The sequence below is a fragment of the Aquarana catesbeiana genome, linkage group LG02, assembly GCF_042186555.1.
Source record: "Aquarana catesbeiana isolate 2022-GZ linkage group LG02, ASM4218655v1, whole genome shotgun sequence".
Taxonomy (NCBI): domain Eukaryota; kingdom Metazoa; phylum Chordata; class Amphibia; order Anura; family Ranidae; genus Aquarana; species Aquarana catesbeiana.
Window position 1 is genome coordinate 93,819,993 of NC_133325.1, and position 13,787 is coordinate 93,833,779.

Below are 13,787 nucleotides of genomic sequence, written 5' to 3' on the forward strand. Positions count from 1 at the left end.
GGGTTATTGTTTGAGGGTGGAGAAGCAGGGAGGGGGTTATTGTTGTGGGTGGAGAGGCGGGGAGGGGGTTATTGTTGAGGGTGGAATAGCAGGGAGGGGGGTTATTGAGGGTGGAGAAGTGGGGAGAGGACTTATTGTTGCGGGTGGAGAAGCGGGGAGGGGGGTTATTGTTGAGGGTGGAGTAGCAGGGAGAGGGGTTATTGTTTTAGGGTGGAGAAGCGGGGAGGGGGTTATTGAGGGTGGAGAAGCAGGGAGGGGGTTTTTGTTGAGGGTGGAGAAGTAGGGAGGAGATTTTTGTTTATGGTGGAGAAGCAGGGAGGGGGTTATTGTTGAGGGTGGAGAAGCAGGGAGGGGGTTATTGTTGAGGGTGGAGAAGCAGGGAGGGGGGTTGTTGTTGAGGGTGGAGAAGCAGGGAAGGGGTTATTGCGGGTGGAGAAGTGGGGAGCGGGGTTAGTGTTGAGGGTGGAGAAGTGGCGAGGGGGGTTATTGCGGAGGGTGGCGAAGCAGGGAGGGGGGTTATTCTTGAGCGCACAGCTATCAATCGCTGCCCTGCACTAAAATACCCAGCAGATCTGCCCTCCCCTCCTCCAAGAAGTTCTGCAGCAACCACTCTCCTGCACTACAACACTCAGCAGCCCCCCCCCCCCCCCCCTCCAAGAGGTTCTGTAGCAGCAGCCAATCCCTGCCTTGCACTACAACACCCAGCAGCCCTGCCCACCGTCCCTCTAAGAAGTTCTGCAGCAGCAGCCAATCACTGCCCTGCACTAAAACACGCAGCAGCCCTGCACTCCACCCAAGAAGTTCTGCAGCAGGTGAGATTTCCTGAGAAGTTATCAGAGGTGGTGGGAGGGGGAGCCCGGCTCAGGACAGCACACAGTCCTCCGAGGGAGACAGTATACTTACTGTGCAAAGCATTTATTCATAAACGACCTGGAGGATGGTGTAAACAGTTCAATCTCTGTATTTGCAGACAGGGCAATAAACAGGGCAATAACTTCTCAGCAAGCTGTGAAAACCTTGCAAGAAGATCTGAAGAAATTAATGGGGTGGGCAACTACATGGCAATTGAGGTTTAGTGTAGAAAAATTTAAAATAATGCATTTTGGTGGCAAAAATATGAAGGCAATCTATACACTAGGGGGGAAACCTCTGGGGGGGGAATCTAAGATGGAAAAGGACCTGGGTGTCCTAGTAGATGATAGGCTCACCAATGGCATGCAATGTCAAGCTGCTGCTATAGAAGTAAACAGAATATTGGCATGCATTAAAAAAGGGATTAACTCCAGGGATAAAGCCATAATTCTCCCACTCTACAAGACTCTGATCCGGCCGGACCTAGAGTCCAGTTCTGGGCACCAGTCCTCACGAAGGATGTACTGGAAATGGAGCGAGTACAAAGAAGGGCAGCAAGGCTAATAAAGGGTCTGGAGGATCTTCGTTATGAGGAAAGGTTGCGAGCACTGAACTTATTCTCTCTGGAGAAGAGACGCTTGAGAGGGGATATTATTTTAATTTACAAATACCATACTGGTGACCCCACAATAGTTTAACAAGACACATGGCCACTCGTAGCCATTATAAGAAAAGAGGTTTAACCATAAACTACGTAGAGGGTTCTTTACTGTAAGAGCCATGATGTGGAATTCCCTTCCACAGGCGGTGGTCTCAGCGGGGAGCATCGATAGTTTCAAAAACTATTAGATAAGCACCTGAAAGACCAAAACATACAGGGATATACAATGTAATACTGACATATAATCACACACATAGGTTGGACTTGATGGACCTCACCTTCTATGTAACTATATGACAGGTGTATAAATATATTTTCTATTTATCTCACAAGCTTCTGGGTGAGCTGATCCTGGATCGACACAACTTCTCCATTATGACAGAGTATATCAGCAAACCAGAAAATCTGAAGCTCATGATGAACCTACTTCGAGATAAGAGCCCCAACATTCAGTTTGAAGCTTTCCATGTCTTTAAGGTGAGTTATTAGGGCAGTTGTGTGAATGGGAGCCGCTCTGTTTTCTGTCAGGGAGCAGGGAAGACATATGGAAGATATCTTAGTGGAGAGCCAGATAACGTGCATGAGTCCTGTGGCCAAACTCTCTTGTACGTCATGGATAATGGAGAAAATAACTTGGATCTATTTTTACATGCTGCATAGAGTGTGATGAATATAAGAATGTTCAATGTGCTTTTACCTTGTTCTGATCCAACAAGAAATGTGGAAACCTCTTTATATAGTTATTTAACCACTTCAGCCCCAGAAGGATTTACCCCCTTCCTGACCAGAGCACTTTTTGCGATTCGGCACTGCGTCACTTTAACTGACAATTGCGCGGTCGTGTGACATTGTACCCAAACAAAATTGACGTCCTTTTTTCCCCACAAATAGAGCTTTCTTTTGGTGGTATTCAATCACCTCTGCGGTTTTTATTTTTTGCGCTATAAACTAAAAAAAAAAAACAACAATTTTGAAAAAACGCATTATTTTTTACTTTTTGCTATAATAACTATCCCCTCAAAATATATAAAAAAAACTATTTCTTTCCTCAGTTTAGGCCGATATGTATTCTTCTACATATTTTTGGTAAAAAATATCGCAATAAGCGTATATTGATTGGTTTGCGCAAAAGTTATAGGGGATAGTTTTATGGCATTTTTATTTTTAATTAGTAATGGCGGCGATCTGCGATTTTTTTTTTTTTTTTTTATCGGGACTGCGACATTATGGTGGACACATCAGACATTTTTTACACTATTTTGGGACCATTGTCATTTACAAAGCGATTAGTGCTATAAAAATGCATTGATTGCTGTGTAAATGACACTGGCAGTAAAGAGGTTAACCACTAGGAGGGCGATGAAGGGGTTAAGTGTGGCCTAGAGAGTGATTCTAACTGGGGGGGCTACCACACACATGACAGCGATCACTACTCTCGATGACAGCGAGCAGTGATCTCTGTTCTGTCACTAGGCAGAACGGGGAAATGCTTTGTTTACAAAAGCATCTCTCTGTTCTACCTCTCCGTGACACGATCGCGGACATCTAGTCCGCAGGACCCGTGGTCACGGAGACCGCGCTTCTTAAAGGGAACGTACCTGTATGCCCTTTTTATGAAATTAGGGAGTGGGGTAGGGAGAAAGGGGAGGTGAAGGGAACAAGTAGCACCTGGTAGTGGTCAAGTAATTGACATGACCACTTAGATCTTACACCCAATAGGTGTTTGTTGCTGTAACCGTAAAGTATATGAAAAAGAAAGGAAAACCCGGTAGCAGAAAACCGAGTAAGGGGTTACTTTGGCAACAATTATTGATCATTTGAACATTCAGAATTGTAAACGGCAATACTTTATTTAAACAAAGTATTTTACAAGTATCAAAAATAGAAGTTAAATGGAAAAATGCAGTATCATAAAAACTAATCAGTCCAGAATTGGACCTTAAAAATAGCCATGAACTAGTTCAACATACAGGACAGGACATAAAACAATACATGACAACGACAGACACTGTCCATTGTATATGCAAGCAGTCATTCGATTAATTGATTAATTAATTAATTAATTTGTATATGGTAATGTATAACCCCCAAGTCCTAAATAAGACCAACTGACTGTTTGCATATCCAATAGATGGAAGGAAGAAGGGGATGGGAAAGAAAGGGAGGGATGGATGGGCAGGCTGCAGGGTGGACACCGCTTAATGTGAACTAACGTTTATGCTTGTTAACTGACTGAAAAAGTCAATGAAGATGGTGATCCTGAATCACTGGCAATGTATTAATAATGACAAGTAATTTTAATATTGGAAGAATTAGGGTTTCTCTCTTGCAAGGTGTTGATTGAGATTTCAGTAATTCAGAGAATGTCATTCATGTATAAGAAGAACACTGACAATCACAAGAAAGATCATGCAAGATATATAGTGATAAGGTCAGCAAACGTTACCATATAAAAGTCTTCTGCATGATAATGTAGTTTGTAGTAGATTGATACAAAGAACTTTCCGTAAAGAAGGAATTGATACACACTCGTACTCGGCTGCGCTGCTTAATCACCATTGGCTGTTGCGGTGGCGGAAGATTCGTACCTCCAGTGGCTCACCTCCTACATAATTGGAAATAATCAGAAGCCAGAATGACGGATGAATGAAGTATGGTAGCTGTTAGTAATTCATCGCTGTACGCAGTGGGAAATTAAAGTATCTGTCAGCAGTAGACGGTGGTATACTTCAGTGGGTATTGTGTAGTCGTGCAGCCTTAGCTGATCGCGATACAGCTTGCATCGCTCGCCTTACGTCCCATACGCCGGCGGCCATGACAGGGCTGCATTGTTGATGACGTCAACACGTTTTGCTGGGTCTAATGGTGTAGCTTCATCTTGGCCAAAGTAACCCCTTACTCGGTTTTCTGCTAACGGGTATTCCTTTCTTTTTCTGTATGCCCTTTTGCCCACCAGAGCCATTCTGCCGATGTATATCGGTGTGCGCTGGTCGGGAAGTGGTTAATGTTAACCTATTTTGTGCTTTGCAGTAGACTTAAAGTGGAGTTCCGCCGAAAAAAATAAAATTAAAAGTCAGCAGCTACAAATACTGCAGCTGCTGACTTTTAAAATAAGGGCGCTTACCTGTCCAGGGCGCCAGCGATGTCCTCACTCGAAGCCAACCCCTTCCTCGGCTCCCGGGTGAGGCGCCGCCATCTTCGGTAAGGAAATCAGGAAGTGAAGCCTTGTGGCTTCACAGCCTGGTTCCCTACTGCGCTTCCTGACTTCTCCCTGCTGTCTTCTGGGACCTGTGTGTCTCCCTGAAGACAGCAGGGGGGGGGACGGAGGAGAGGCCTGGGCATGGTGTAGATCGACGCAGATTCTGTGGCGATCTATCGCCGGAAGTGGGAGCAAATACTTGTATTGGGTATCTGCTCCCCCCTGAAAGGTGCCAAATGTGACACCTGAGGGGGGAGGAACACGGTAAACGGAATTTTCATTTTTGGGTGGAACTCCGCTTTAACAGAGTAAAATGAATACCACAATGATTACTACTTTTTTTGATCTGTATTAAAACTTTGATCTTGTTGAATCCCCCTAAAATGTACATTTTACTGCCACCTTAGAGGCAGTGTATGAAGTGTTGCGATGGTGTTGGGTTCCGACCTGTATTGCCCATTCTAAGCCAACTTATAGTGATCACTGTTTTTGGAGGTGTGGCCATCATGGGGATACTCTACATACCTGGTGGATCTGCCCTCGACTGGTGGGCTTTTGGTCCTAAGTGTTTGGTCTGCTGTATTCTGTGTTCTATTTAAATATACGAAAGGAGGCCACATTTGCTTTGCTGCATGCATTTCCCCATTCTGGGCTTATTCGCTCGTCAACATAAATTGGCATTTTATTTTTTCATAGCAGCCAAAAGGACAATTGCCCAGGCCTTGGAGAACCCTACAATCCCTATCCAGGGGGTGAGGGACCGTCTTACGGCCATGATGGATGAAAATTACAGTAAATTCTTGTATTCCCTGAAATGTTTTGCTTTTCTTTTCAGGTGTTTGTAGCAAATCCAAACAAAACACAGCCAATTGTGGATATCCTGCTGAAAAACCAGACAAAGCTAATTGAGTTCCTGAGCAGCTTCCAGAAGGAGAGGACGGATGATGAACAGTTCTCCGATGAAAAAAACTACTTGATCAAACAGATACGAGACTTGAAAAAACCCAATCCGTGAACATGTCTCCAGCTTTCTACCAGCCATCATCAGAATAAGTGTTTTAAGGAGTTGTCATGGCATTGTCAGTGCCTATGTTTTTGTTTCAATTTAGTTTATTAGCTGCCAAGAGTATACAGTTTTATATTAAAACTTAAAAAAAAAATGTTCTTCTTAATCAGGTCTGTGAGGATGTGAAATTTGCAGTTAGGTGTCCATGTTGAGCTCACAAACATGGAAAAGTTGGGCTGTCACTGTTGATGACATGGAGTCAATATCTTGTCAAAAATTCTGTCGTTTTGCTTTAGGCTTTTCTATGTACAGTTCTAGAACGTAGAGGGAGATTGTCAGTTAACATTCCATTGTCAGCTCTCAACTCTCTCATACTGGTTCAGAGAAATGGATTATGCTACAGCAACCAATCTCTTACCAAGAAACCAACTGAGATGTATAGCACTTTGTTAATCCCCAGTGGAGCCTTTACTGGAAGGAATACAATTTGACATATAGTCCTCCGATTGAGATCTAGTTGTACTCAGTGAACTCTAAATGTAAGATCCCAATCAGTAAGCATTTGTAACTAAATAAGGCTATGTGCATGAATTTATTGATCCTCTCCTGTATTCTGTTTTAGTGCTTAAAGCTGGATTCACACCACATGTGTTGTGTTTAGAGCGCGTTAATGCACCAATTGCATTTGGATTGAATTGCGTGACATATTTTTTTTTTAACACAATCTGTTGATGTGTTTTTTGTTTTTGTTTTTTTGGTTTACAGCTGAAGCCAAAATACTTATATATTTCTTTCTTTAACGTATTTTAATGCATTGCCTTTCTGTTTGCTGGGTGGCAATAGATCTCAACTTGTCATTGCCTTGGGCCTGCATTGAGTAACTCATCTCAATGCACATGATGTGAATAAGCCCTTACCGAGACAGGTAAAGTACATGACTATGTAAAGGCAATAGATCTTTATACAAGACATCACTGCGGTGCAGTGATCATAAATTGCTGCAAATAATGCAGTTTACATGTATACATGCCCTTAATATCAACGTGAGAGCAGTTTGGTGATGCTTGGATATAGCTATAGGAAAATGCAGTAAATGTATTAGGCTGCCATTTGAAAAAACTATTAAGACTAAAACATTCATATAAAGCGTGAATTATAGACCATTGTTACTGGCTCAGATACCATGAGGACATCAGCTATAAAAATTGCATTGCTTATGAAATGACATGGCATCTGTCTGTTCAGAGCCAGTCAGGAACCTGTGCTGAAGGATGGGGAATTCTTTATCTTATAGTGTAAGATAAATGCCAGTTGTGCAGAATGGATCTTGGTTTAGTATACATTTTCCCTGCTAGATGTGTACTTCAGACAACCCTTTAAGAAGCACAGTGAATAAATGTTCTCTGAACTTGCAGCTTTTATCACATAAATAATAATTTACCATGTACACATTGTATTATCATTTTTTGCGGCATTCCGTATATAAAGTCAATTCATTAAAGATGAGTCACACAGGGTTTTTTTCTCAAAATTTGGCTAGCTTCTAGCTAACGGTGCATTTTATCATCAATGTTGTGTCCATATTGAAGAGCAGGAAAAGGAGCCCTTCTTGATGGGGATAAAATATAGGGGCCGTAAGATAAATGACTGATTCCAGAGAAATAGAGTATTTCAACAGTTAAATGTTCATTTCATGCGGAAAAATAATACCACAACAATAAAAGATAATTTTTTATTAATTTGCAAAAATAAGGAATGCCTGTAAGATAAATAACATGGCTATGAATTGATGCTGTTTGATTATATACTAAACTTATTTAGATGTCCATCTAATTACTTGTAGTGTAGTGGTTACATTTACCCCCTTAAAGCACAGCCTGCCATCCATTTTTAGATTAAGAGCCAAATTACATTCTTGACTTGAGCTGGTAAAATATCTAGGATTAATGGTAATGACAAGCATATCTGAATAGAAGACATTTGTACGCTCTACTTTCTATATTTTGGTATCTCTCCAACGCACCACTGTGTGTGATATTCTTATATTGATATTTGGTGGAAGCCATACAGTTTCCCTCAAAAACAAATTGATAAAGCGGCTGTGCTGTATTTCTAGAATCCCCTTGATTTTGGGACACATATATCTTAAAGTGGCTATAGAAGGATTGAAGTTCAGCTGGGACTGGCAGAATTTTGATCCATGTGTGGTCACTAGTTGAACAGAAGTCGATCTACTGACTGACTTCTGTTCAACCACCCTGTCAAATAAAAGCCACTCAATCAGCGGTTGTAGCCAATGACTGCAGCGCTAATCTGTGTATTCTGACAGTGGGGGAGTCTCCCGGTTGCCAGTGTACAATAGCACAGTGGGGAGGATTCCTCCATCCACCTCAAACATATGGATGGTGGAATGGGTTCAGTTTTTTTCGTTCAGCCTCCCGGCTGAACAAAAATAAACTGAACCGTGTATGGTCATACATATGGCAGTTTTAAGGCAATTTCAATCACTTTCAATTCAGTGGCAATTGCAAGTAACCAGTAGAAAAAAAGAAATCCACCAACCATGAGTTTCATCGAACAGCAGAATTTTGGCAATTGTGAAGTCAAAAGTCTGTGATAATTTGATGGCTTCAAAGCAGTTTATTGGAACAGAATTAAAAACTACAGCAATTTTGTCAAATCAGAGTGATTTTTCCACCACGCTCGATTTTGACAATTTCCATCCCACCACCCTGCTATCCATCAAAACTACCATTATAGGTTGTTGAATGCTTTGTTAATTTTAACCAAAAAAAATGTAATTAATAGTTTGGTCGCTCTATCAACCAGCTTTACAGTTCCTGGTAAAGGAAAACCCAAATCAGATTTAAAATCAATAAAAATCAAATACAGGGGCTCTAAAGGCAAGACATTTATTACCCTAATGCATTTTCCGCATTAAGGTAAAAACGTCTCGGTAAGTGTATTGTCCACTCACCTCCCTATATACTTACCTAAGTCCTAATATTGATCCAGCGCTGTGCCTGTCTGCAGCCAGCACTGTTCTCTCTCCCTCTTTACACAGGCAGCAGCAGGAGCCAATGACTCCTGCTGTCAATCAAATCCTGTGAGGAGGAAGTGGGGGTAGAGCCGAGTCACGCTGTTTGCTTCTATAGACGTGCACAGCCCTGCTTGGGAGCAAGCCTGCAGGTGAGCCCCCATAGAAAGCAGGTTCCTGTGGTGGCATTCGAAGAAGAGAGAGAGCCTAGAGTGCTGGCAGAGGACCCCTGAAGAGGTAGATTAGGGGCACTCTGTGCAATACCATTGCACAGAGCAGGCCTTTACAATCACTTTAATATCAGGCTGTGTATACCTACTTTGTCTTTTTATAATAGTAAGCTGCAGCAATATATGCAATAAATGCAGAAATCCTTTCACATCAGAGCAGAACAACTTCCTCTCATTCAAAGAAGTGGAGAAAGAGGAGTCAGTGTTGCAGTGCTCAGCACTGATTTTTATAGCTGTTCGGTTATTGAGAGCCGTATGAAATTTGCATTGCTATATGGCTGACATGATATTTTAACAGTAACTTTGGGAGCTGTTGTAAAGTTGGTAGCAAAACCCATTAAGTTCTTGTATGAAGAGCCTCAACTTTTGCAGCATGAAAACTGTTAAAAGAAATAATATGTAATAGCAGAACTTCTTTTGCAGTTCAGAATAAGAACAGACTTCACTAAATAGCACAGTAAGACAAAGCCTTTTTAACTAGTATGTGTTTTTAGCTTGCTCCTTTAAAGTGAACATATGGTCAGTCTATGAACATTATATCTACAGATTCTTAACAAGCAGTAAATGATCTTTGAAGTAAGCTATCACTGACCTCTGTAGCTGCAGGCACTGTGAAGCAATGTATCCTCAAATTTTACAGCAGAAGCACAGCAATAATTTGAGCATGCATTTTTCCACAGTGCATGCAGTTACAGAGGTCAGTGATGGCTTATTTTACAGCTCATTTACAGCTTGTTAGAAACATATAAATATTTAAATATTCAAAGCCTGTCTGCAGGTTCAGGTTCGTAGCTTGTACACACCCTTGACATAATAAATATTGTGTCTATTGGGAAATGTTAACAAATTTCCAGTTAATTTGAAGTAGCTGGAGGCACAGCTAGGTCTATGGAACACCTACAGGCACATCATTCCACAAATACAGCTGTGTCTAAGGTTATCACACAGCAAAACAATTACATTTCCTATTGAGTACATAACGGAACATATTGAGTACAGTAGTTTGCAAAGCTGATCATTTCACGTCAGTGCTTTGCTAAATTTTCCAGCAAGTTGGACATAAGCTTTATGGGGAATCGCAGAAAAGCAATGTACTGTGTAATATGAATGTAGCCAGATAACTGTGTGTTCTATACAAGTCTTCAGAGTAGTTGTGTGCATTGTATAATGTCACCTGACAGTCAGAGGTGATGGAACCGATGATGGTGACATCTCTGGTGCCTGTGTACACTGCTCAGCTGTGACTGGGTGTTCTCATCTTGTCTGTCTTCACATAAAATGTCAGTCTGCACAGCATTCGCCCTGGTGGTGGCTGCCTGCACCATATATTCTAAGAGGTCCTCTCATTGAGCAAGTTATTATGGCGTTCAAGGCATAAGGCGTAAACCAAGTTATTGTTTTCTATTTTTATATCTAAGTAGACAACGAAGCTAGCTTTGTAAAAGAATTAATCTGTAATAATATAACTTTAATATATTCTATTTCAATTTTTGTTTTTATTTGAAGTGCTTGACTATCTTTCAACTGCAGAGACTCTGCGGTGTTAATTGCTACTGGTAAAGAGGCCCTGTTTTTCCTGGTCCCCCCTTTATAGTACTGAGTAGGTAACGATGTGTGTGTACACACATAATTTCTTCGGTGTGGGCAGTACATATAAAAAAGAATGTGACAGCATTTTTACAATGGTACATTGATGAAGGTTGATCTCCACTGAAAAGAAATGAAGGGGTTGCCAATAGCAACTAGAATAGACTGATGTCTGCGTTCATTTTCCAAGCTTTATTGTCAGATTTTGGTTGTTATCAGCTGTGTGCATGTTCTTGAATATACAACAATGGGCTTCAACTTTAAAATCAAGTGGATAAGGAGATATAGGTTTCCTCAAGTTGCAATGGCAGAAGTCCTGGTAGATTGCTCTGGAAAGCACCGCTGACTTTCTTTTGTTACAGTTTTTATAAATGAGGCCTAATGTATTACCTCAAATGGGTACAATTTCTGATCTGAAATGGTTATATTTACTCTGCTTGTTTGAACTTGTAATTGTAAAGTTAAAGCCCCATTTCAGCCTAAACTTTTATGTTTTAAATAGACTGAGGAAGATCTAAAATTTCTTTCAAGTCCTTAAGCCAGCCATAGATGGTTCGTATCTCAGCCGGTTCAGCAGGAACTAGTCGAGATTCTAACATTTTATGGGCAGGCTGAATGTACCCAAAGTGATCCATCGATTAACTTGGGTACAAACAGCCTGTGGTATTTGACATGTGATTATTGCTAGCGGCTGTTATAGCCGCTAGCAATAATCACTGTGTTCTCCCGGAGGGGATTGCTTCCCCCGCTGAACACAATGGCTCCATGAAAGAGATTTCCCCATAAACTCTTTCCTGTTGGTTGCAGGAAAGAAAATTGCTCCATCTATGGCCAGCTTTATTCTTCTATGTCAATCCACTGAGGAGATGTTCATAGATGAGCATCCCTCACACATACCTCCGAAGTTACATTCACACTATGGGTGCACGGTCACCGCTGTAGTCAGAATTAAGAGAACTGCATTCCATAAATATCATCTGCATCTTTACTCAAAGGTTATTGTCACCTTTATAAAGAGTCCCTGAAAACATTGGATTATTACACAAACCTTTGAGCAAATCCTCAACATTTCATATTGCTGGTTTTCGACTAAGAAGTTTACCCTCCGCTTTTTATCTGTCTGATACCAAAACAAGAACATTAAGGGAAATGATGGTCACTAGGAAAGTAAGACACTGATCACATTAAAAAACACACAGAGGATCTAACCTTTCTCCCCTGTGTCCCCAAGACGAGACAGTAGGGGAAATGAGCAACACAATCCAGAAAAAGGTTCTAAACCTTCACATTCTATCCTACATTAAAAAGCTTTGGCTGGAGTTGAACAAATAATATAACATTGTGATACTTGAAAAAGTAAAGAGCAATGGGGTCAATTAACTAAAGGATTTTGCATGCGATATGATGGTCATGTGACCCATTTTTTTAAAATATCGCATGAAATAATAAGAGTCAATTCATCAAAGTAAAATATTGAATGTGAGGTAAATACCGCAAAATAAATAAATAAATCATTAGTCAATTGACTAAAGAACACACACATCTGTTATTTATCACCTGCCTATGATGAGAACTCTGCACTGGCCAGTAAGTTAAAAGTATACGTCACGGAGTGGAATTGTTATATCCTGAATTAAATATGCATTTCTGAAATTGTTGCTATAGGTTACTGCACTTTGAAGATCTATATTGTGTGTAATGCCTCTACGGAAAAACCTGTATTACTAAATGCCACAGTTCCCTGTGTAAGCTGAGGTTTTGTGTGTTCAAATTTCCCAGAGTTTGATCATAAATAAAGCACAGTGCTCTGCATGTCTGTGTGCATATGTCTCCAGTAAGGAAATAAGAAACACATTGGAGTTATCGCTAGTGTTACTGCTCATCACAATGATTTTACTGACATATTCAGTTCATTCCTTTATACCTCCTAGATCTGGTCCACAGAGATCACCAATGGTTCAGGCTATCCATAATTCCAGGTAATTTACAGGCATTTATTTGTCCTAAAAATATATTTCTAGCTCATACCTATCTGGATAGTCTTGAAAATCGACACATTTTATTATCTTCAACCTTGCCTCCCAGATAACTTCTAAATGGAAAATTCTTCTTCTGTTCTACCAATACTATTCTACCCCTCCTTCTCGTCTGCCTACGACCCTCTTCCTTTCCCCTGTACCCATACCCCCTTAATCCCTAATCTTATTTGCCCTAAACACCCTTCCAAATTTGAAGACCTCTGCACAAAATCTCGGTGTCAAATGAAGACAAGGCAGAAGAATGTTACCAGCACACTGGATCTCCATTGTGGGTCCAAAGCTTTATTGAGCGATCACATTATTATATCAAAAGCAATATTTCAGAGCCTTGCGGGATCCCTTCATCAGGCATGTGACTGCATCACATGCCTGATAAAGGGGTCCTGCAAGGCTCCGAAACATTGCTTTTGCTATAACAGTGTGAGTGCTGAATAAAGCTTTGGATCCACCGGGTGCTGGTGACATTCTTCTGCCTTGACCGTCTTCGGTTCCAGACGATTTTCACTACAGCACCTGTTTACATACACAGCCATTATCGTGTGCGTTGGGATTGTGCATTGGTATCAAATAAAGACAAGACACAACAAACCTTTTTATTTTATTTTTTTTAAACCTTGTTTTATTGAAATGTTTCTAGTAAGCATGTAACCTATACCCCTCTCGCAGGTCTTCCCTTTTACAAACGACATATATTAAAATAAGAGATTATATAAAAAAATATCTTGGGGAGCTGGAGTATAAGTTTAATTGCTGTACTATCCAGATGTCTTGTTTCATTATCCCATAATACTAAAACCTTTATAAATGGGTGTCCCAGTTATCTTTGCTCTACTAGTCATAAATCAGTTCCACTTACAGAGTCTTTTTTGCTCACCTCTGCTCTTTCACAAGGTGATCAAATGTGTTTCACTGATGAGATTCTTCAAAACACGGTTACTAGTGTCCCGGGATAATGAAGCTTTTTCGGAAGTTCTATAGTAGATCTGCAGTCCTAGCAGGTCCAGAAAATACAATCTTCTTTAAGACTAAAACAAAACATCTAAGCTAACCATATAATATTTGTAATATTGAATACTATTATAGAAATAAGGCAGCACTTTGACTAGGTCTTCGCTGGCTGCAAAAAAAGGACATTGGTTGGCACTTTGGACGTTTGCCAAGTGCTCCTTAGTCGCT

The 13,787-nt window shown here is 40.8% G+C and overlaps 1 protein-coding gene across 1 annotated transcript in view; it reads left to right on the forward strand.

Annotated features, from left to right (window-relative positions):
- LOC141127062 (calcium-binding protein 39-like) overlaps positions 1 to 12,384 on the forward strand; it is a 99,351-nt gene extending 86,967 nt beyond the window's left edge. Inside the window, exons 7-8 of the mRNA XM_073613225.1 lie at positions 1,847 to 1,990; positions 5,548 to 12,384. Coding sequence (XP_073469326.1) covers positions 1,847 to 1,990; positions 5,548 to 5,727 — 324 coding nt within the window. The 3' untranslated portion in view covers positions 5,728 to 12,384. The remainder of the gene's footprint in view (positions 1 to 1,846; positions 1,991 to 5,547) is intronic.
- The last annotated feature ends 1,403 nt before the right edge of the window (positions 12,385 to 13,787 follow it).